Source organism: Somniosus microcephalus, chromosome 1, assembly GCF_052327205.1.
Source record: "Somniosus microcephalus isolate GS21.2 chromosome 1, FLI_Smic_1.0, whole genome shotgun sequence".
In the NCBI taxonomy this organism is placed as follows: domain Eukaryota; kingdom Metazoa; phylum Chordata; class Chondrichthyes; order Squaliformes; family Somniosidae; genus Somniosus; species Somniosus microcephalus.
The window spans coordinates 15,932,354-15,957,048 of NC_140987.1; the positions used below are offsets into that span (position 1 = coordinate 15,932,354).

The 24,695-nt window shown below is 50.1% G+C and overlaps 2 protein-coding genes across 5 annotated transcripts in view; both read left to right on the top strand.

Moving 5' to 3' along the window:
* The window catches only part of LOC147123946 (dual specificity testis-specific protein kinase 1-like), a 146,586-nt gene extending 129,261 nt beyond the window's left edge, over nt 1-17,325 (top strand). Inside the window, exons 7-9 of the mRNA XM_086011310.1 lie at nt 3,080-3,166; nt 5,690-5,837; nt 13,921-17,325. Coding sequence (XP_085867436.1) covers nt 3,080-3,166; nt 5,690-5,837; nt 13,921-14,948 — 1,263 coding nt within the window. The 3' untranslated portion in view covers nt 14,949-17,325. The remainder of the gene's footprint in view (nt 1-3,079; nt 3,167-5,689; nt 5,838-13,920) is intronic.
* hmgcs1 (3-hydroxy-3-methylglutaryl-CoA synthase 1 (soluble)) overlaps nt 1-24,695 on the top strand; it is a 379,408-nt gene that overhangs the window by 244,970 nt on the left and 109,743 nt on the right. The window lies entirely within an intron of this gene.

Sequence of the window (24,695 nt, forward strand, 5' to 3'; positions counted from 1 at the left end):
TCAGAATAAAGGGTCGCCCTTTTAGAACTGAGATGAGGAGGAATTTCTTCTCTCAGAGGGTCGTAAATCTGTGGAATTCTCTGCCCCAGGGAGCTGTGGAGGCTGGGTCATTAAATACATGTAAAGTGGAGATAGACAGATTTTTGCAAGATAAGGGAGTGAAGGGTTATGGGGAGCGGGCAGGGAAGTGGCTTTGAGCCCAAGATCAGCCATGAGCTTACTGAATGGCGGAGCAGGCACGAGGGGCCAAGTGGCCTATTCCTGCTCCTATTTCTTATGTTCTGAAACTTGATTGCCACCAAAAACCCATCTGGTTCACTATTGTCGTTTAGGGAAAGAAACCTGCCATCCTTACCAAGTCCGGCCCGTCAGTGACTCCAGTCCCAAACCAACGCGATTGACTCTGAACTGACTCTGAAGAGGACTAGCAAGTCACTCAGTTGTATCAAACCATTCAGTGGTTCAAGAAGGTGGCCCACCACCATCACCTTCTCGCAGCAACGAGGGATGGGCAATAAAGACCAGCAATGCCCACATCCTAGAATCATCGAATGATACAGCACAGGAGGTCATTCTGTGAAAGAGCTCTCCAGTTAGTCCCACTCCCCTGCTCTTTCCCCATAGCTCTGCAAATTTCTCCCATTCCCTTTTGAAAATTATTGAATCTGCTTCCACCATTATCCTGAGAATGAGTTTTTAAAAAAATATTAAAGATGAACTTTTTCTATATTATTAGCAATCTTCTATCCCACTATAAAATCATCTCTCAGGTGTCTCCTTTCCATGTTTAAGATCCCAAATCTCTCCAATCTTTCCTCATAACCTATACCCCCGAGACTAGGGATCAGCCCTGTGACACTTCTCTCCAGGATAGATACAACACAGCAGCTTTCATTTTCTAAAACGCCATTAGAGCAAATGCCCCAAGATGCTGCACCCAGGCAGGAGTAGGAAGGTGAGGAGGCTGAGGGAACAGTTGAAGTAGGTCTTAAGGGAGCTTTTAAAAGTCGGGAAGAGAGGAACAAGGCAGAGGGGTTGAAGGCTGGAGTTCCGGATTGCACAGGTAAATTGACTGATGACTCTCCTACTGACAGTACAGCAATGGGCGAGTGAAACGTATAGTGGACCAGAGTTGAAAGATAGGAGGGTATAGGCTGGGGTGGGGGGGGGTGCAGGCCTTGGTGGGATCTGTAGACAAGAATGAGGATTTTGGAGGCGATACACTGAGTGCGTGGAGCCGATGCTGGCCGACGAGCACAGGGCTGGTAGAGTAAGAGTTTGTGCAGGATAGTCTCTCTTCTCTTAGGCAGTCTCTCAGAACCGAGGATGACTTGCTTCCACATTAAAACTGAGACTGATGAGTCCAATGCGGGACCTAGTCTCTGTCACAGGTGGGTGAAGGGGCGGGTGGGTGGGGTGCTTGGGTTGACGTGCGCGCCTTCCGCTTGCTCCCGGCGAAGAGACTCGAGGTGTTCGGCGCCTTCCCGGATGCTTCTCCACTTTGTGCGGTCTTGGGCCAGGGATTCCCAGGTGTCGGTGGGGGTGCAGGATAGTATGCAGCTAGCAGAGCCCTGAATGAGTTAGAGTTCATTGAGGCTGGAGCTAGGGAGGCCGGAATAGAGGGCACTGGGAAAGTCACGTCTGGTGGTGACAAATGCATGAATGAGGGTCAGAGCGGGGGTGCAAAGGGCAGAGGCAGAGCATAGTTTGCAGATGGTCTTGATGTGGAAATAAGGGATATTGATGAGGAAGACACCTCTTAGTTCATTTATCCAGAGGAAATCTGCACTTCCTCCTGAATACGGTATCCGATTGTTTCTTAAATGATGAGAGTTTTTGCCTCTGCTACCCTACCTACAAGCCTTTCCATGCATTGATCACTTGTTATGTAACATCGGCCCTGAACTTCCCTTTTGACAGTTTGGGCCAGTGTCCCCATCTCCAACAGTCACAGCTCATCGCTGTGTAAAGGCGATCACAGCTTACAAAAGGATTGGAGTATAAGAGTAAAGAAGTCTTATTGTAATTTTATCGGGCCTTGGCGAGACCACACTCTAGTTTTGGTCTCCTTACCTAAGGAGAGATATACTTGCCTTGGTGGGAGTGCAACAAAAAGAGAGATTGAGTAGACGAGGCCTATATTCCCTAGAATTTAGAAGAATGAGAGATAATCTCATTGAAACATAAAATTCTTACAGGGATTGACAGAATAAATGCTGAAGTTGTTTCCCCTGGCTGGAGAGTCTAGAACCAGGGGTCACAGTCACAGAATAAGGGGTCGGCCATTTAGGACTGAGATGAAGAGAAATTTCTTCACTCAGAGGGTGGTGAATCTTTGGAATTCTCTACCCCAGAGGGCTGTGGAGGCTCAGTCGTTGAGTGTCTTCAAGACAGAGATCGATAGATTGTTGGATATTAAGAGAATCAAGGGATATGGGGATAGTGCGGGAAGGTGGAGTTGAGGTAGAAGATCAGCCATGATCTTATTGAATGGCGGAGCAGGCTCGAAGGGCCTACTCCTGCTCCTATTTCTTATGTTCTTATTGCTGGTCTTCCCACCAGAGGGTAGAACAGCATCCACACAACTCACTGAATAATATAGGACCCACTGCGCCACCTGGTGAGTTCATGCAGAAACAGCATTACGAATTTCATCCAGGCTCCAGTGGGCAGTACCTGACCTCCCGGGTACCTCAAAGGCTTTCTAACCACAACAGTCTTGCTAGTGGAGCTGGACAGCTGCAATCGTCTTCACTTCCTGTTATCCACAGGGACAAAACCAGAACAAATAGTCAGGGACGAGGTGGCACAGTGTGCCAGCACACTTCTGGAACCCGGTTCAAATCCAGCCGAGCAGTAGGAGCCCACGTGGATTGAGTTTGGGCAGTCTCAATTCAGTTCTTGGTGGATGTGGGCCCAGTTTAAAATTCCTCCCTCCTACTCTCCCCCCCCCCCCCCCCCCCACTGTAACTCTCTGCCAGAGGCCCCACTGTTCAAACCAGTGGGAGAGGTCCTGCTCCACATTTTCAGTGCATGTAACTAAATATTCTAAAATCTCTATTCTCCATTTTCCCATCAGAACTTCGGCCTAGACGTGAATACTTTCCAGAAGATGGTGGGAGACTGTCCGCCTGTATTCCTAGAGCTGGCTGTCCACTGCTGCGTTGTGAGTCTCAAGTGAAGTTTGCACAATGGGGTTCGTGCATGCCCCTTTTTAAAATTGAAATGTTTGTGTGGAATTAAGATGATCATTTCTTTTTTCTGTCTCTTTGCATTGCCCTGTGTTTAAAAGCTGCCTGCAGTTGATATCATTCAAGGACTTGCAACTGTTCTGTGTCAAAATATGCAGAGGCATCCTGAGATCCACTGCTTACAAGACAGAGTGCACTGCTCATGGCATTTCTGTAGACCACATTTATTAATATGGCTGAAAGAGCCCAAGCAAGGCTGGTGTGGCATTTGGAAATGTATTGTGCACCATTCAGAGCTTCAGGTTAGGGCACCGTGTCGAGGGAGCGTTACTCTGTATCTAACCCGTGCTGTACCTGCCCTGGGAGTGTTTGATGGGACAGTGTAGAGGGAGCTTTACTCTGTATCTAACCCGGGCTGTACCTGCCCTGGGAGTGTTTGATGGGACAGTGTAGAGGGAGCTTTACTCTGTATCTAACCCGGGCTGTACCTGCCCTGGGAGTGTTTGATGGGACAGTGTAGAGGGAGCTTTACTCTGTATCTAACCCTTGCTGTACCTGCCCTGGGAGTGTTTGATGGGACAGTGTAGAGGGAGCTTTACTCTGTATCTAACCCGTGCTGTACCTGCCCTGGGAGTGTTTGATGGGACAGTGTAGAGGGAGCTTTACTCTGTATCTAACCCGCGCTGTACCTGCCCTGGGAGTGTTTGATGGGACAGTGTGGAGGGAGCTTTACTCTGTATCTAACCCGTGCTGTACCTGCCCTGGGAGTGTTTGATGGGACAGTGTAGAGGGAGCTTTACTCTGTATCTAACCCGCGCTGTACCTGCCCTGGGAGTGTTTGATGGGACAGTGTAGAGGGAGCTTTACTCTGTATCTAACCCGGGCTGTACCTGCCCTGGGAGTGTTTGATGGGACAGTGTAGAGGGAGCTTTACTCTGTATCTAACCCGGGCTGTACCTGCCCTGGGAGTGTTTGATGGGACAGTGTAGAGGGAGCTTTACTCTGTATCTAACCCTTGCTGTACCTGCCCTGGGAGTGTTTGATGGGACAGTGTAGAGGGAGCTTTACTCTGTATCTAACCCGTGCTGTACCTGCCCTGGGAGTGTTTGATGGGACAGTGTAGAGGGAGCTTTACTCTGTATCTAACCCGCGCTGTACCTGCCCTGGGAGTGTTTGATGGGACAGTGTAGAGGGAGCTTTACTCTGTATCTAACCCGTGCTGTACCTGCCCTGGGAGTGTTTGATGGGACAGTGTAGAGGGAGCTTTACTCTGTATCTAACCCGTGCTGTACCTGCCCTGGGAGTGTTTCATGGGACAGTGTAGAGGGAGCTTTACTCTGTATCTAACCCGTGCTGTACCTGCCCTGGGAGTGTTTGATGGGACAGTGTAGAGGGAGCTTTACTCTGTATCTAACCCGTGCTGTACCTGCCCTGGGAGTGTTTGATGGGACAGTGCAGAGGGAGCTTTACTCTGTATCTAACCCGTGCTGTACCTGCCCTGGGAGTGTTTGATGGGACAGTGTCGAGGGAGCTTTACTCTGTATCTAACCCGTGCTGTACCTGCCCTGGGGGTGTTTGATGGGACAGTGTAGAGGGAGCTTTACTCTGTATCTAACCCGTGCTGTACCTGCCCTGGGAGTGTTTGATGGGACAGTGTAGAGGGAGCTTTACTCTGTATCTAACCCGTGCTGTACCTGCCCTGGGAGTGTTTGATGGGACAGTGTAGAGGGAGCTTTACTCTGTATCTAACCCGTGCTGTACCTGCCCTGGGAGTGTTTGATGGGACAGTGTAGAGGGAGCTTTACTCTGTATCTAACCCGTGCTGTACCTGCCCTGGGAGTGTTTGATGGGACAGTGTAGAGGGAGCTTTACTCTGTATCTAACCCGTGCTGTACCTGCCCTGGGAGTGTTTGATGGGACAGTGTAGAGGGAGCTTTGCTCGGTGCGAGCGAGATCGCTGGTACACAGCGAGTGACGTCGCCGGTGCAGTGAGTGATGATGCTTGTGAATTGCAAGTGAACCGTAAACTGGAAAAACAGATACCGTTGCCAGGAGTTTCCTCGGTGTCTCTCCCAATAACAGCCCTAACTTCAAATCGGTGGAAACCCCATTACTGTATCTATCCGGGGTTTCTGCCAACCTTCCGGCGGGCGGTCGATCGGGTTAACTGGATACAAAAGTATGAATGGAGGAACGTACCTCTCCTTCCAACAACCCACACGGTCACGATCTCTCTCTGCTGGTTATATTTCACACATCTGTGATGAGCTTCACCCAACTGTACGATATTGGGATCCTATCCTGGGGTCCGTGCTCCTGCCATGTACACTATCAGACAGTGAGACTGTGTTGTTCTGTCAGGGTGGTATGGACAGTCAGGGACCTGTAAAACACATTTACTGCAGTGCAGCTTGTGGTGTTGGACTCACTAGAACTAGGTTAGCGTGAATCCTTTAACTGTCGACTCGTTCTCTGATTCCGTTTTATGCGTGTTAAAGATGGATTCTACCCAGCGCCCGTCCTTCGCGGAGATTGTCCAGAGGTTGGAGGTGATCCTGGAAAAGCAACTGTACAAGAACGAAGATCCAGGGCTGGAGACTGCAGGAGAACAGCACATCACCATGGAAAGATCAACTGTGCACAATGGTAAGTTGAATCTGAGGGAGGGATGGACAGAGGAAGAGCGTAACAATGGAGGGAGGGAAGGTGCAAAGTTGGAGGGAGCTACAGACAGCGAGGAAGAGCGCGAGGATTGAGGGTCAGACTGAGGGAGGGAGAGTGCGAGGATTGAGGGTCAGACTGAGGGAGGAAGAGTGCGAGGATTGAGGATCAGACTGAGGGAGGGAGAGTGCGAGGATTGAGGGTCAGACTGAGGGAGGGAGAGTGCGAGGATTGAGGGTCAGACTGAGGGAGGAAGAGTGCGAGGATTGACGATCAGACTGAGGGAGGAAGAGTGCGAGGATTGAGGGAGGGTCAGACTGAGGGAGGGAGAGTGCGAGGATTGAGGGTCAGACTGAGGGAGGAAGAGTGCGAGGATTGAGGGTCAGGCTGAGGGAGGAAGAGTGCGAGGATTGAGGGTCAGACTGAGGGAGGAGAGTGCGAGGATTGAGGGTCAGACTGAGGGAGGGAGAGTGCGAGGATTGAGGGAGGGTCAGACTGAGGGAGGGAGAGTGCGAGGATTGAGGGTCAGACTGAGGGAGGGAGAGTGCGAGGATTGAGGGTCAGACTGAGGGAGGGAGAGTGCGAGGATTGAGGGTCAGACTGAGGGAGGAAGAGTGCGAGGATTGAGGGAGGGTCAGACTGAGTGAGAGAGAGTGCGAGGATTGAGGGTCAGACTGAGGGAGGGAGAGTGCGAGGATTGAGGGTCAGACTGAGGGAGGAAGAGTGCGAGGATTGAGGGAGGGTCAAACTGAGGGAGGGAGAGTGCGAGGATTGAGGGTCAGACTGAGGGAGGGAGAGTGCGAGGATTGAGGGTCAGACTGAGGGAGGAAGAGTGTGAGGATTGAGGGTCAGACTGAGGGAGGAAGAGTGCGAGGATTGAGGGTCAGACTGAGGGAGGAAGAGTGCGAGGATTGAGGGTCAGACTGAGGGAGGGAGAGTGCGAGGATTGAGGGTCAGACTGAGGGAGGGAGAGTGCGAGGATTGAGGGAGGGTCAGACTGAGGGAGGGAGAGTGCGAGGATTGAGGGTCAGACTGAGGGAGGAAGAGTGCGAGGATTGAGGGAGGGTCAGACTGAGTGAGGGAGAGTGCTAGGATTGAGGGAGGGTCAGACTGAGGGAGGGAGAGTGCGAGGATTGAGGGTCAGACTGAGGGAGGGAGAGTGCGAGGATTGAGGGAGGGTCAGACTGAGGGAGGGAGAGTGCGAGGATTGAGGGTCAGACTGAGGGAGGAAGAGTGCGAGGATTGAGGGAGGGTCAGACTGAGGGAGGGAGAGTGCGAGGATTGAGGGTCAGACTGAGGGAGGAAGAGTGCGAGGATTGAGGGTCAGACTGAGGGAGGGAGAGTGCGAGGATTGAGGGTCAGACTGAGGGAGGAAGAGTGCGAGGATTGAGGGAGGGTCAGACTGAGGGAGGGAGAGTGCGAGGATTGAGGGTCAGACTGAGGGAGGAAGAGTGCGAGGATTGAGGGAGGGTCAGACTGAGTGAGGGAGAGTGCTAGCATTGAGGGAGGGTCAGACTGAGGGAGGGAGAGTGCAAGGATTGAGGGTCAGACTGAGGGAGGGAGAGTGCGAGGATTGAGGGTCAGACTGAGGAGGAAGAGTGCGAGGATTGAGGGTCAGACTGAGGGAGGAAGAGTGTGAGGATTGACGGAGGGTCAGACTGAGGGAGGGAGAGTGCGAGGATTGAGGATCAGACTGAGGGAGGGAGAGTGCGAGGATTGAGGGAGGGTCAGACTGAGTGAGGGAGAGTGCGAGGATTGAGGGAGGGTCAGACTGAGGGAGGGAGAGTGCGAGGATTGAGGGTCAGACTGAGGGAGGAAGAGTGCGAGGATTGAGGGTCAGACTGAGGGAGGAAGAGTGCGAGGATTGAGGGTCAGACTGAGGGAGGAAGAGTGCGAGGATTGAGGGTCAGACTGAGGGAGGGAGAGTGCGAGGATTGAGGGTCAGACTGAGGGAGGAAGAGTGCGAGGATTGAGAGAGGGTCAGACTGAGTGAGGGAGAGTGCGAGGATTGAGGGTCAGACTGAGGGAGGGAGAGTGCGAGGATTGAGGGTCAGACTGAGGGAGGGAGAGTGCGAGGATTGAGGGAGGGTCAGACTGAGGGAGGGAGAGTGCGAGGATTGAGGGAGGGTCAGACTGAGGGAGGGAGAGTGCGAGGATTGAGGGTCAGACTGAGGGAGGAAGAGTGCGAGGATTGAGGGTCAGACTGAGGGAGGAAGAGTGCGAGGATTGAGGGTCAGACTGAGGGAGGGAGAGTGCGAGGATTGAGGGACAGACTGAGGGAGGGAGAGTGCGAGGATTGAGGGTCAGACTGAGGGAGGAAGAGTGCGAGGATTGAGGGTCAGACTGAGTGAGGGAGAGTGCGAGGATTGAGGGTCAGACTGAGGGAGGGAGAGTGCGAGGATTGAGGGTCAGACTGAGGGAGGGAGAGTGCGAGGATTGAGGGAGGGTCAGACTGAGTGAGGGAGAGTGCGAGGATTGAGGGAGGGTCAGACTGAGGGAGGGAGAGTGCGAGGATTGAGGGTCAGACTGAAGGAGGAAGAGTGCGAGGATTGAGGGTCAGACTGAGGGAGGAAGAGTGCGAGGATTGAGGGTCAGACTGAGGGAGGGAGAGTGCGAGGATTGAGGGACAGACTGAGGGAGGGAGAGTGCAAGGATTGAGGGTCAGACTGAGGGAGGAAGAGTGCGAGGATTGAGGGTCAGACTGAGGGAGGGAGAGTGCGAGGATTGAGGGAGGGTCAGACTGAGGGAGGAAGAGTGCGAGGATTGAGGGTCAGACTGAGGGAGGGAGAGTGCGAGGATTGAGGGTCAGACTGAGGGAGGGAGAGTGCGAGGATTGAGTGAGGGTCAGACTGAGGGAGGAAGAGTGCGAGGATTGAGGGTCAGGCTGAGGGAGGGAGAGTGCGAGGATTGAGGGTCAGACTGAGGGAGGGAAAGTGCGAGGATTGAGGGTCAGACTGAGGGAGGGAGAGTGCGAGGATTGAGGGTCAGACTGAGGGAGGGAGTGCGAGGATTGAGGGTCAGACTGAGGGAGGGAGAGTGCGAGGATGGAGGGAGGGTCAGACTGAGGGAGGGAGAGTGCGAGGATTGAGGGAGGGTCAGACTGAGTGAGGAAGAGTGCGAGGATTGAGGGTCAGACTGAGGGAGGGAGAGTGCGAAGATGGAGGGAGGGTCAGACTGAGGGAGGGAGAGTGCGAGGATTGAGGGAGGGTCAGACTGAGGGAGGGAGAGTGCGAGGATTGAGGGTCAGACTGAGGGAGGGAGAGTGCGAGGATTGAGGGTCAGACTGAGGGAGGGAGAGTGCGAGGATTGAGGGTCAGACTGAGGGAGGGAGAGTGCGAGGATTGAGGGTCAGACTGAGGGAGGGAGCGAGGATTGAGGGTCAGACTGAGGGAGGGAGAGTGCGAGGATTGAGGGTCAGACTGAGGGAGGAAGAGTGTGAGGATTGAGGGTCAGACTGAGGGAGGGAGAGTGCGAGGATTGAGGGAGGGTCAGACTGAGGGAGGGAGAGTGCGAGGATTGAGGGTCAGACTGAGGGAGGGAGCGAGGATTGAGGGTCAGACTGAGGGAGGGAGAGTGCGAGGATTGAGGGTCAGACTGAGGGAGGAAGAGTGTGAGGATTGAGGGTCAGACTGAGGGAGGGAGAGTGCGAGGATTGAGGGAGGGTCAGACTGAGGGAGGGAGAGTGCGAGGATTGAGGGTCAGACTGAGGGAGGGAGAGTGCGAGGATTGAGGGAGGGTCAGACTGAGGGAGGGAGAGTGCGAGGATTGAGGGAGGGTCAGACTGAGTGAGGGAGAGTGCGAGGATTAAGGGTCAGACTGAGGGAAGAAGAGTGCGAGGATGGAGGGTCAGACTGAGTGAGGGAGAGTGCGAGGATGGAGATCGGGAGGGACAAAGTGGGGGACAGAGGGAGAGATTAACGACTGACTAATGGAGAGGCGTTAAACTCTGCACGCGTGTTCTGAAGTTATGGCACATTTTATCAGTTGAGGAGAGGGATCCTGACATTTCTTGACTGTCGGGGTGCAAGCTGATTGGTTCCATTCTGCTGGAAGAATTTTGATTCATGCATGCCTCGGTCTTTGCCCACTGGGGTCAGAGCCAGTCAGTAATTAGCATCTGGCTTCTGAAAGGGTCATCTGATGATGTGAAGTGGCACCCTGATTGGTGATTTTACGTCAGGTGCTACAGTCCACATATAACCACAAGAACAACAAATAGAGCAGGAGTAGGTCATACGGCACCTCGAGCCTGCTCCGCCGTTCAGTATCATGGCTGATCTTGCACCTTAACTACACTTTCCCGCCCGATCCCCATATCCCTTGATTCCCTTAGTGTCCAACAATCTATCGATGTCAGCCTTGAATACACTCAATAACTCAGCCTCCACAGCCCTCTGGGGTAGAGAACTCCAAAGATTCACCACCCTCAGTGAAGAAATTTCTCCTCATCTCAGTCCTAAATGGCCGACCCCTTATTCTAAAGCCATGACCCCTAGTTCGAGACTCTCCAGCCAGGGGAAACAGCATTCAGCATCTACCCTATAGATTAGAAACTGGTGGACAGGAATGCTGGGCGTGCCTTCAGTTTGCAACTCCAGCTGATGGAAACGGTTCTGAATGAGGACTGGGAGGCTCAATGGGACAGTGGATTTTCACCTTTCGGCTTTGGATTGAAATGAATCCAGGACTGATGAACCTTGCTCTCATGGCCCTACATCGATTTGGGCAGTATGGAAATTGCAGTGTTTGATGGGACAGTGTAGAGGGAGCTTTACTCTGTATCTGACCCGTGCTGTACCTGCCCTGGGAGTGTTTGATGGGACAGTGTAGAGGGAGCTTTACTCTGTATCTAACCCGTGCTGTACCTGCCCTGGGAGTGTTTGATGGGACAGTGTAGAGGGAGCTTTACTCTGTATCTAACCCGTGCTGTACCTGCCCTGGGAGTGTTTGATGGGGACAGTGTAGAGGGAGCTTTACTCTGTATCTAACCCATGCTGTACCTGCCCTGGGAGTGTTTGATGGGTCAGTGTAGCGGGAGCTTTACTCTGTATCTAACCCGTGCTGTACCTGCCCTGGGAGTGTTTGATGGGACAGTGTAGAGAGAGCTTTACTCTGTATCTAACCCGTGCTGTACCTGCCCTGGGAGTGTTTGATGGGTCAGTGTAGCGGGAGCTTTACTCTGTATCTAACCCGTGCTGTACCTGCCCTGGGAGTGTTTGATGGGTCAGTGTAGAGGGAGCTTTACTCTGTATCTAACCCGTGCTGTACCTGCCCTGGGAGTGTTTGATGGGACAGTGTAGAGAGAACATAAGAAATAGGAGCAGGAGTAGGCCAATCGGCCCCTCGAGCCTGCTCCGCCATTCAATAAGATCATGGCTGATCTGATCCTAACCGCCAATCCACTATCACAGAACCATCTCCTGAATCTAACAGAATTAGACACACGAAATAGGAGCAGGATCAGGCTACACGGCCCCTGGGCCCGCTCCGCTACCCACAGGGCCATGCCCGATCCGAACCTAGACTCATGTCCAAATTCCTGCCCGCTCCCCATAACCCTTAATTCCCTTTACTTCTAGGAAACTGTCTATTTCTGTTTTAAATTTATGTAATGATGTAGCTTCTGCAGCTTTTTGGGGCAGCATATTCCATGGACCTACCACCCTCTGAGTGAAGTAGTTCCTCCTCATTTCAGTTTTGAAAGAGCAGCCCCTTATTCTAAGACTATGCCCCCTAGTTCTAGTTTCACCCATCATCGGGAACATCTTCCCCGCATCCACCCGATCCAACCCCTTCACAATCTTATATGTTTCAATAAGATCGCCTCTCATTCTTCTGAACTCCAATGAGTAGAGTCCCAATCTACTCAACCTCTCCTCATATGTCCATCCCCTCATCCCCGGGATTAACCGAGTGAACCTTCTTTGTACTGACTCGAGAGCAAGTATGTCCTTTCTTAAGTATGGACACCAAAACTGTACGCAGTATTCCAGGTGCGGTCTCACCAATACCCTGTGCAACTGAAGCAATACCTCCCTATTTTTATATTCTATCCCCCTAGCAATGAAAGCCAACATTCCATTGGCCTTCTTAATCACTTGCTGCACCTGCATACTAACTTTTTGAGTTTCGTGCACCAGGACCCCCAGATCCCTTTGTACTTCAGTACTTTCCAGTTTCTTGCCATTAAGATAATAACTTGCTCTACGATTTTTCCTGCCAAAGTGCATAACCTCACACTTTCCAGTATTGTATTCCATCTGCCAAATCTCTGCCCACTTACTTAGCCTGTCGATGTCTCCTTGCAGGTTTTTTATGTCCTCCTCACTCACTACTTTCCCTCCCACCTTAGTATCATCTGCAAACTTTGATATGTGACACTCAGTCCCCTCCTCCAAATCGTTAATATAGATTGTAAAGAGTTGGGGACCTAGCACTGACCCCTGCGGAACACCACTAGTTACTGATTGCCAGTCTGAGAATGAACCATTTATCCCAACTCTCTGCCTTCTGTTAGATAGCCAATCCTCTATCCATGCCAGAATATTACCCCCAATCCCGTGATTTTTTATCTTAAGCAATAATCTTTTGTGTGGCACCTTGTCAAATGCCTTTTGGAAGTCTAAATACACTACGTCCACTGGTTCCCCTTTATCCACCCTATACATTACTTCCTCAAAGAACTCCAGCAAATTTGTCAAACATGACTTCCCCTTCATAAAACCATGCTGACTTTGTCCTATTAAATTATGATTATCCAAATGTCCTGTTACTGTCTCCTTAATAATGGACTCCAAAATTTTACCTACCACAGATGTTAGGCTAACCGGTCTATAGTTTCCAGCCTTTTGTCTACTGCCCTTTTTAAATAAGGGTGTTATATTAGCAGTTTTCCAGTCTGCCGGGACCTTTGCCGAGTCCAGGGAGTTTTGGAAAATTACCAATGCATCCACAATCCCTACCGCCACTTCCCTCAAGACCCTAGGATGTAAGCCATCAGGTCCAGGTGATTTATCCGCCTTGAGTCCCATTATTTTACCGAGTACCACTTCCTTAGTGATTTTGATCGTGTTTAGCTCCTCCCCCCCTTCAGCCCCCTGTTTGTCCAGTGTTGGGATATTCTTAGTGTCTTCTACTGTAAAGACTGATGTAAAATATTCAGTGTTTTTGCCATCTCCATATTTCCCACCATTAATTTCCCGGTCTCATCCTCTAAGGGACCAACATTTACTTTAGCCACCCTTTTTCTTTTTATATAACTATAAAAACTCTTACTATCTGTTTTTATATTTTTTGCTAATTTACTTTCATAATCTATCTTCCCTTTCTTAATCAATCTTTTTGTTATTTTTTGCTGTCTTTTAAAGTTTTCCCAATCCTCTATCCTCCCACTAGATTTGGCTACCTTATATGCCCTTGTTTTTAGTCGAATACTATCCTTAATTTCTTTACTTAGCCACGGATGGCTGTCTTTTCTTTTACACCCTTTTCTTCTCAGTGGAATATATATTTTTTGGAAGTTGTAAAATAACTCCTTAAATGTACACCACTGATCATGTATCGTCTTACCCTTTAATCTATTTTCCCAATCCACTCTACTCAATTCCGCTCTCATACCTTCATAGTCTCCTTTATTCAAGCTTAGCATGCTTGTTTGAGATCCAACCTTCTCACCCTCTAATTGAATATGGAATTCAACCATGTTATGGTCACTCATTCCAAGGGGATCCTTTACTAGGACATTTTTAATTAATCCCGTCTCGTTACACAGGACCAGATCTAAGGTTGCTTGCCCCCTGGTCGGTTCAGTTACATACTGCTCAAGAAACCCATCCCTAATACACTCAATGAACTCATCCTCAAGGCTGCCCTGCCCAATTTGATTTGTCCAATTAATATGATAGTTAAAATCCCCCATAATTATAGATGTTCCCGTATTACAAGCCTCAACTATTTCCTGATTGATACTCCGTCCAACAGAGTTGCCACTGTTTGGAGGCCGATAGACTACGCCCAAGAGAGTTTTATACCTGGCCTGCTCTGACTCTGGTCTTCTCTCCTCCCTCAGGGAACACTGGAAACGACTCCAAGCCGAAGGGGAGCCGAGCGGTGGAGCGAGGCCGGGAGCATGGCCTGTCCAACAGCCTGCGGCTCCAGTGCGAGCCCCGCTTGTCCCGCAGCCACTCGGACATGTTCTCGCCCGCTGCTCTTGGCGCCGACGGCCAGCTCTCCCGGGTGCGCGTCAACCCGTTCTCCGGCCGCGACGACCTGAAGGGCGGCAAGATCAAGCTGTACGACTCGCCCAGCAAGTCCGTCATCTCGCTGGCCTTCGACCTGCCGCCGACCACCGCCGCCGGCGCCCACCTCGCCTTGCCGGCCACCCCCGACCCGGTGCGGGAGGCGCGGCTGGGCTTCCCCGCGATGCCGCCGGCCCGCCGCTGTCGCTCGCTGCCCACCTCGCCAGTGCTCAGCCGCGCCGAGTGGGGCCTGGACCACCCGGGCTTTGCGCGGCGCCGGCTCATCGCCGCCTGTCAGGCCGATGCCGGTGAGGGAGAAGAAGACGTCGACGACTCGCTGACAATACCGGTGTCCGGGCCGAGCGGCGGCTCAGGAAAGCCCGGCGCCGTTTCCTTCTCCTCGGAGGAGGCTGTCGCCAACGGGCCTCAGCTATCCTCCTTCGTCGTCAATGGCAACGGCGGGGCCTGCTGCTCTCTGGAGACTGACGCGCCTGCGCGGCGGGTATCCGGGCCGCCCTGGGACATTGCGCACGCGCCGCTGCCGAGCGACGCGCCTGCGCGGCAGGTCCCTGCACCGCCCTGGGACACTGCGCACGCTCAGGAGCGGGAGGATGCCGCGCTCTCTTGCCCGGGCTGCTGCTCTTTGGGCGGCTTCGCCTTCCCCTTCCCGCCGCTCTGTCTGCGCTCCGCCGACAACAACACCACCACCAACAACACTTCCTCCTGCTCCACCACCCACTCGTCCCGCTACCGCAGTCTCAACTGCGAGTCCGACCGCCTGATCAGCAGCGGGGATGAGAGCGCGGTGGCGGCGGGCGCTATCGGAGCGCAGTCTGCGCGCAATATTCCGCAGGCCTAGATACTGGGGGGGGAGGGGCGGATTCAAAACTTCACATCTGCTGCTGTGTGCCGGGCTGTCCGTAACAGGAGCGGCCTCAATCCGGGTGTAGAGAATTCTCACTGTCTTTGCAAGATTAATTTTCCCACCTCCTTACCCCCCCATTTCCCCCCCTCCTTACCCCCCATTTTCCCCACCTCCTTACCCCCCCATTTTCCCCACCTCCTTACCCCCCCATTGCCCCCTCCATCCCATTGCTCCTTTCCCTGCCCCCCTATTCCTTTAAAATCATCAAAGGTTTCGATAGAGTGGATACAGAGAGAATGTTTCCACTTGTGGGATCTAGAGGCCATCAATATAAGATAGTCACCAAGAAATCCAATAGGGAATTCAGCAAAAAATTCTTTACCCAGAGAGTGGTGAGAATGTGGAACTCACTACTACACGGAGTGGTTGAAGCGAATAGTATAGCTGCTTTTAAGGGGAGGCTGGACAAACATGAGGGGGAAGGGAATAGAGGGTTACGCTGATAGATTTAGATGAGGAAAGACGGGAGGAGGCTCGAGGAGCATAAACACCGGCATGGACTGGTTGGGCCGAATGGTCTGTTTCTGTGCTGTATATCCTATGTTATCTCTCTCCCAATCCAGTCAATCAAAAGGCCAGGCTTTGTATATAAGCGCATGGCTGCTTTGGTTAAAAAGGCTTTATTTAGACCTTGAAAGCTCCTTATATTAATCGTTTCTTAATTTTTTTTAACCCAAAAAAAGGGGGTGGGTTGATTAATGTACCATATATCCAGCAGCAGACGGTGCTGTACTGTGTACATTACAAGTGTTTGGAGCAGTACGTCACTCTCGCCTTCTGTGTGGAGCCCAAACCTGTTCCTTAAAGGGATGTGCAAACCCAAGGTTTTTTTTTTGATTCCGCGCACTCGGGTTTTATTCATAAGGTGTTACTTGAATAAGGTTGCTTGCTCACACGGTGTCCTTTAAGCAATACGGGAGGGGTTTATTCTCCAAAGGGAGGGATCGGCCCTTCAATTCTCTTCTCTCCCTCTCCGCCTTCCTGCCTCAAGCCAGAGAAAGCCCCAGACCTGCATTGGCTTCACCCGCGGTGGTGACATCGCCCGGGAAACAGCAGCAGTGCCATCCCACCCACGGCCCATCGCCAGAAGCACAAGCGGGGGGGGAGGTGGGGTAGTAGTGGTGGTGGTGGTGATTGGGAGCTGAGCTGCGGCAGTCGGTGGTGTGATATGGCAAATAACGTCCACGACCGAGGCTCTCAGTCTGGTAGCGCCCAGCTGGCACTGTCACCATGGCGATTGTTGGCCTACCACCTGCCAACCTGGGAAACAAAGTGAATTTAAACAAAATGCTTCTATAGCTCAAGAATGTAATTTTATGACTGAGATTTCTTACCTGTTAAAATCTGGGATGGGGGGGATTTGGTGGTATTTACTCCATAATGTGCACAGACTGCGGGTGCCCCCGCGTCAGTCAGTTAAAGAAAATCCCCACCTCACTGCTTCTTAATCAGCTGATCGGGTGCCTGCTGTGGACACTTGCACTGGTGTGGGATCAGCAGAAAACAAAGAAATCCCGGCGTCTGTGTGTATACATTGGTATCTTTGTAACTCAAGAGCTCTAATTGTACAGGAACGAGGGGAGTACAGCAGTGAACCTAGCAGTATCGGCACAACTGAGGCTGGTCAGATTGTGCACAGTGTGTTACTGTGCTGACTATCCCTGAGAAAGAGGGACTGAGTCATCAGTCAGTATATGTGGATATAACTCCCGGAGGGTGAGAGAGAGCGAGACACAGACACCAGTCTGTGTACAGATATATTTCTCTGAGACTGAGAGACATCAGTCAGTGTGTGGATAGCTCCTTGGGGGGGGGTACCGAGACACCTGTCAGTGTACAGATATATCTCCCTGAGAGATGGGGACTGAGACACCTATCAGTGTACAGATATATCTCCCTGAGAGGGGACTGAGACACCAGTCAGTCAGTGTACAGATATATCTTCCTGAGAGATGGGGACTGAGACACCTATCAGTGTACAGATATATCTCCCTGAGAGAGGACTGAGACACCAGTCAGTCAGTGTACAGATATATCTCCGAGAGATGGGGACTGAGACACCAGTCAGTCAGTGTACAGATATATCTCCCCGAGAGGGGGACTGAGACACCAGTTAGTGTACAGATATATCTCCTGTAGAGAGAGAGGGGAACTGAGCGACCCCAGTAAGTGCACAGATATTTTGTTGTAAATTGGGCTAATGTTCTATTTTGAGGACGCCTTTTGTAATCATTGAAGTTAATCTTTACTGCTCTATATTGTCTGTCTGACTGAGGAGTCAGAGAGTTTAATAAAGCTTTGGTCTCTGATATCTCCTGCCCGATTTTTCATTTAATTTCTCCGGGTGATGGGGCGAGCTGGTGTGGAAAGTACCATCAGGAAGAGACCTAGGGGCAGGATTTTCATTGGGCCTTGGAGGCGCGTGGGGGGTTAAAATCTCGAAATCGGGGGGCACGAACCCATCCCGCTCCCAACCCGCCTCCATGCTAGTTTCAAAGGAGGCGGGTACCCGACCTGTGCTGGGACCCACCTCCCCGAGGCAGGAAGGGGATTAGTGCCAATTAACTGCCTGTTAACAGGTAGTTAACAGGCAGTTTTTAGCCTAATCCCTATTTTTATTGCTGAAGTGTGGGATTCCCGACGGCTCCAAACCACGCCAAGTTAGCGAGGCGGACCGTCGGGCTGAAGGGCTTGGAGGGGTCGAGATGTCCGGTGTTCAGGTGAGTGATGGGTGCATGAGTGCAGAGGTAAGTGTGTTTGGTGTGTGTAAAGTGTTTAAAGAAGTTTAATTACCTTTACAGCCTTCCTTCCTTCAGGTCTCGGGAGTCCCTCATCTCACCGGCACAGAAAGCAGAATGGTTGTGAGCTGTCAAAAGTTGCAGCATTCAGCTTTCTGTTCTGGAGAGATCTCTAAATCAGCCTGAGAGGAAGGAATTAACTTGGAGTACAGATTGTCAGTGTTTGACAGCTTCAAAGAGCTGTCAAACGCTGATATTTCATCTGACAAAAGCTCTTGACAGATGAAATGTCAATCTGTGACGTCACCTGCTGCTGGGTGGCCCTTAATTGGCCTGCTGAGCCCACTGGGCGGGCTCAACAAGGTCAATCAAGTGAAAATCGAGTGGGTTGGCCACAACCCGTCCTGCCTCCAGTATCAAAATCCAGCCCTACCCAGTGCCCCATCTGCTGTCCAGTCTTGAGGCTCTCGCTGCCAACCCCGGAAGACATCTGCTACTGGTCAGTTGGAAGGTGTCTTGACAAGAGTGAAGAGTCGCAATCTCGCTGGAGGGCGATTAGTTCCACCTCAAACCTAATCCGGTATACAAGTTGAACCCGATTTGTTACCTCAACAAATACGTAACTCGCCTCCACCTATAAATTGAGCAACTCCAGTAAAACGAAGGGTGGCTTATACACCAGAATTTACAGTACCCCATGAGACCGTAAATCCTAGAATAGAATAGCTACCTTTAAAGGAGCAGCAACAGCCAGTGCTATGATTGATCGGAGCAGGGATTGTACCACAGGTTGGGACCATCTTGAGCCCAGCACAAACCCTCTAGCTCTTCCTTTTATTTGTTGGTTAGAACTTAATTGATGGCGAGTGCCATCACCAATTATGAGATAGCAGGGTGCCCCCTTTTAAACCAATAAAACTGCAACTTAAAATTTAAAAGAAACTTAAGTTAAATCAATACTCTATTTCGGGGAGTGATGAAGCACTCCAGTCCCTCTGGTGCCTCGAGCTCTTCCTGAGACTCCGAGGGCTCCCAACCATTATCTGTACGGCTGCCAGCTGTTGCTAGGTAGAACATAAGAAATAGGAAATATCACAGAAACCCCACAGTGCAGATAGAGGCCATTTCGGCCCATCGAGCCTGCACCGACACATATCCCACCCGATCCCCGTAGGCCTTGTACGTCGGCCAATCATTTTAAGGGTCCTTTGGAAAGTCATGGTGCCACCCCTCCTTTTTGGGGACTCGTCTATCCAGGAATGGTGGGGGGGGAGAGGGGACGGTTGGCCCCAGCTCCAATAAACACCTCCCAACTGGCTGAAGCCCAATAGGTATAAAAAAATGACGGGCAGCAACAGAAAATAAGAATTAGGAGTAGGCCATACGGCCCCTCGAGGCTGCTCCACCATTCGATAAGATCATGGTTGATCTTCTACCCCAACTCCACTTTCCTGCCCGATCTCTATATCCCTTGATTCCACGAGAGTCCAAAAATCTATCTATCTCAGCCTTGAATATATTCAATGACTCAGCATCCATAGACCTTTGGGGTAGAGAATTCCAAAGATTCACAACCCTCTGAGTGAAGAAATTCCTCCTCATCTCAGTCTTAAATGGCTGACCCGTTATCCTGAGACTGTGCCCCCTGGTTCTAGACTCTCCAGCCAGGGGAAACAACCTCTCAGCATCTACCCTGTCAATCCCCCTCAGATTCTTATATGTTTCATTGAGATTACCTCTCATTCTTCTAAACTCCAGAGAGTATAGGCTCAATCTCTCCTCATAGGACAGCCCTCTCATCCCAGGGATTAGTCTAGTGAACCTTCGTTGCACCGCCTCTAAGGCAAGTATATCCTTTCTCAGATAAGGAGACCAAAACTGCACAGTACTCCAGGTGTGGTCTCACCAAAGCCTTGTACAATTGTAGTAAGACTTCCTTACCCTTGTACTCCAACCCCCTTGCAATAAAAGCTGACATGCCATTTGCCTTCCTAATTGCTTGCTGTACCTGCATGCCAACTTTGTGTTTCCTGTATGAGGACACCTAAATCTCCCTGAACACCAACATTTAATAGTTTCTCACCATTTGAAAAATATTCTGCTTTTCTATTCTTACCAAAGTGAATAACCTCACACTTCCCCACATTATACTCCATCTGCCACCTTATTGCTCACTCACCTAGCCTGTCTATATCCCCTTGAAGCCTCCTTGCATCCTCCTCACAACTTACATTCCCACCCAGCTTTGTATCATCAGCAAACTTGGATATATTACATTTGGTCCCCTCATCCAAATCATTGATGTAGATTGTGAATAGCTGAGGCCCAAGCACTGATCCTTGTGGTACCCCACTAGTTACAGCCTGCCAACCCGAAAATGACCCGTTTATTCCTACTCTGTTTTCTGTCCATTAACCAATCCTCTATCCATGCTAATATATTATCCCCAACCCTATGAGCCCTTATCTTGCGTAGTAACCTTTTATGTGGCACCTTATCGAATGCCTTTTAGAAATCCAAATACACCACATCTACTGGTTCCCCTTTATCTACCCTGCTAGTTACATCCTCAAAAAACTCTAATAAAACACGATTTCCCTTTCATAAAACCATGTTGACTCTGCCTAATCATATTATGATTTTTTAAGGGCCCTGTTACCACTTCCTTAATAATGGATGCCAGCATTTTTCCAACAACTGATCCATCTATAGCGAACTAAAGAAGTTAAGGGTGATATTAGATTAAAAGCAGGGGCTTAGCTGGCCTGTAGTTCCCTGTTTTTTCTTTCCCTCCTTTTTTGAATAGCGGGGTTACATTCGCTACCTTGCAATCTGCTGGGACTGTTCTGGAATCCAGGGAATTTTGGAAGATCACAACCGATGCACCCACTATCTCTGCTACCACCTCTTTTAGAATCCTACGATGCAGGCCATCAGGTCCAGGGGATTTGTCAGCTTTTAGTCCCATTAGTTTCTCAAGTACTTTTTCTCTACTGATATTAATTACTTTAAGTTCCTCACTCTTATTAGCCCCTTGGTTTCCCACTATTTTTGGTATTTTTTTGTGTCTTCTACTGTGAAGACAGATACAAAATATTTGTTTAAAGTCTGCCATTTCCTTATTCTCCATTATAATTTCACCTGCCTTGGCCTCTAATGGACCAATGCTTACTTATGCTACTTTCTTCCTTTTTACATACTTGTAGAAGCTCTAACAATATATTTTTACATTTCTTGCTAGTTTACTCTCATTCTATTTTCTCCCTTTCTATCAATTTTTGGTTATCCTTTGTTGGTTTCTAAAGCTCTCCCAATCCTCAGGCTTACTACTATTCTTTGCAACATTATAAACCTCTTTTAATCTAATACCATCCTTAACTTCTTTTGTTAGCTATGAATGGATCACTTTTCCCAGGGAGATTTTATTTCTCAGTGGAATGTATATTTGTTGAGAATTTTGGAATATTTCTTTAAATGTTTGCCGCTGCTTATCTAATGTAATATCTTTTAATCTAATTTCCCAATCTACCTTAGCTAACTCGCCCCTCATACCTATGTAATTGGCTTTATTTAAGTTTGAGATTTTCATTTCTGACTGAAGTATTTCACTCTCAAACTCAATGTGAAATTTTATATTATTATGATCACTCTTCCCCAGAGGACCCTTTACTATGAGATTACTAATTAACCCTGTCTCATTGCACAAAACTAGATCTAAAATAGCCTGTTCCCTGGTTGGTCCCGTGACTTATTGTTCAGGAAACTCTTGAATGCATTCCATGAACTCGGCCTCCAGACAACCTTTGCTAGTTTGATTTGCCCAGTCTATATGAAGATTAACAGCCCCCATGATTATTGTATTCCAATTGTTACAAGTTCCTATTATTTGTTGATTAATACTCTGTCCAATGGTATAGCTACTGTTAGGGGGCCTATAAACTACTCCCAGCAGTGTTTTCTGTCTCTCGTTATTTTTTATCTCCACCCATACAGATTCTACTTCCTGATCTTCTGAGCCAAGATCCTTTCTCACTACTGTCCTTATGTCATCCTTTATTATTAGGGCTACCCCCCTACTTTTCCATTCTGCCTGTTGATTCTAAACATCAAGTAACCTGGAATATTTAGTTCCCAACCTTGGTAACCTTGCAACCATGTCACGATAATGGCTATTAGATCAAAGCCATTTATCTCTATTTCTGCCATTAATTTGTCTATCTTGTTATGAATGCTTCATGCATTCAGATAAAGAGCCTTTAATTTTAACTTACTATTATTCCTAGCTTTCACCTTATTCACTGATGCACTTTTACCGTTAAACTCTCTGTCCCTTCCTGTCACACGCTGCTTATCTTTACTCAAATCGCTACACTGCTCCATTGCCTTGACTTTTCTCTTTAGATTTCTAAATTTCCCCTCGCCTGATCCCTCTCCCCCCCCCCCTTCATCTTTTTAGTTTAAAGCCCTATCTACAGCCCTAGTTATTCGATTCACCAGGACACTGGTCCCAGCCCGGTTTAAGTGGAGACCATCCCAACAGAACAGCTCCCTCTTTCCCCAGTACTGGTGCTAGTGCCCCATGAACCAAAACCCCTTCCTTCCAGACCACTCTGAGGCACGCACTTAACTCTCTGATCTGCTTGTCCCTATTCCAATTTGTGTGTGGCTCAGGTAACAATCCAGAGATTATTTCCTTTGAGGTTCTGCTTTTTAATTTGGACCCTAGCTCCTCAAACTCTCTCAGCAGAACCTCACTCCTAGTTCTACCTATGTTGTTGGTTCCTACATGGACCATGACAACTGGATCTGACCCCCCGCACCCCCCTCCAAATTCTTCTCCAGCCGTGAGGAGATATCCTGGCACCGGACAGGTAACACAGCCTTCGGAACTCCCAGTCACAGCTGCAGAGAACAGTATCTATCCCCCTGACTATACTGTCCCCTACCACTACAACATTCCTTTTTACTCCCCCCACTTGAATGGCCTCCTGTACCATGGTCAGTTTGCTCATCCACCCTGCAGACTTTGCCCTCATCGACACAACAAGCAGCAAGGACCTCATACCTGTTGGTAATGGCAAAGGCCGAGGCTCCTCCAGCACTGTACCTGAGGTTCCCCTTACCTGCCTGAGTTGCAGTTGCAGTCACACCCTCCTGTCCCTGACCACTAACCAGACCTGTACCACTACCTAACCTAAGGGGTGTGACTGCCTCCTGGATCAATGTGTCCAGATAACTCTCCCCCTCCCTGATGCCCCGCAATGTCTGCACCTTGGACCCCAGCTGAACAACTCTGAGCTGAAGTTCCTCAAGATGCAGAAACTTACTGCAGACGTGATCGTCCGGGATCGCGATGCCCTCCACAAACTCCCACATGCTGCAGTTGCGGCACACCGCCTGCACTGCCATCCCTTTATAACCTTGTTGTTTATTTAGTTAATTAAAATTTAAGTCTTTAATTAACTTAGCTTATAGTTTAGTTTCTAACTAATTACTAGATCTAATTAAATATTTACCTGTAACACACAGCACTACAAGTATTTTAGGCAAATTCCCACTGCTCCAAATTCCCAAGTTTAACACTTTGTTTAGAAGCACTCCGTTTAAGATCACTCTGTGCAGACCGTGTGGTCCATCAAGCCTGCCGCCTACAGCATCATTATTAGACATCTACTACCCACCAGTAGCCATGTCATTTCCTGGGAGACCAAAAAACAGATTTGAAAACCCAAGGCTAATTGAAGGGAAAATATGTGGAAAATTGCATAATCGGGCCGCACCTTCTGACCTACAAGTCGGCCCGTCTGCCTGGAGCAGGTAACCTTCCCCAGCCTGAACTGAAGTCCATTAATATGGTGGGCGCGACACCACTCCCCTGCGTCTTAACACGCCCCCCTGTACCATCCCCACCAGGTGGGGTAGTATTTTTTAAATTGACCCCACAAAGAGAGAGTGTGAGAGAGATGGAGTCAAGAGGGTGAAAGTTGTAAGGATTATTCAATCACCCTCCTCTCACTGTTGGCGACTTGGCGGCACTTTTTAACAGCAGGTTCTGATGTGGAAGCGTTGCCGGGGAGAGATCACGAGGGTGCTGTGGATTCCACAGGACTGCTGATCGCTTTGCACTTTTACTAAATCACCAAATAAAGGCGATAGATATTGGAAATGTATCCTGTCTCTGCATCATCATTTAACAAAAAACAGTCCCTGTCTGGGGGAGTGAGGACAGATAGCGGGAACAGCCCCTGTCTGGGGGAGTGAGGACAGATAGCGGGAACAGTCCCTGTCTGGGGGAGTGAGGACAGATAGACTGAACAGTCACTGTCTGGGGGAGTGAGGACAGGTAGAGGGAACAGTCCCTGTCTGGGGGAGTGAGGACAGATAGCGGGAACAGCCCCTGTCTGGGGGAGTGAGGACAGATAGAGGGAACAGCCCCTGTCTGGGGGAGTGAGGACAGATAGAGGGAACAGTCCCTGTCTGGGGGAGTGAGGACAGATAGACTGAACAGTCACTGTCTGGGGGAGTGAGGACAGATAGACTGAACAGTCACTGTCTGGGGGAGTGAGGACAGATAGCGGGAACAGCCCCTGTCTGGGGGAGTGAGGACAGATAGCGGGAACAGTCCCTGTCTGGGGGAGTGAGGACAGATAGACTGAACAGTCACTGTCTGGGGGAGTGAGGACAGGTAGAGGGAACAGTCCCTGTCTGGGGGAGTGAGGACAGATAGCGGGAACAGCCCCTGTCTGGGGGAGTGAGGACAGATAGAGGGAACAGCCCCTGTCTGGGGGAGTGAGGACAGATAGAGGGAACAGTCCCTGTCTGGGGGAGTGAGGACAGATAGACTGAACAGTCACTGTCTGGGGGAGTGAGGACAGATAGACTGAACAGTCACTGTCTGGGGGAGTGAGGACAGATAGCGGGAACAGCCCCTGTCTGGGGGAGT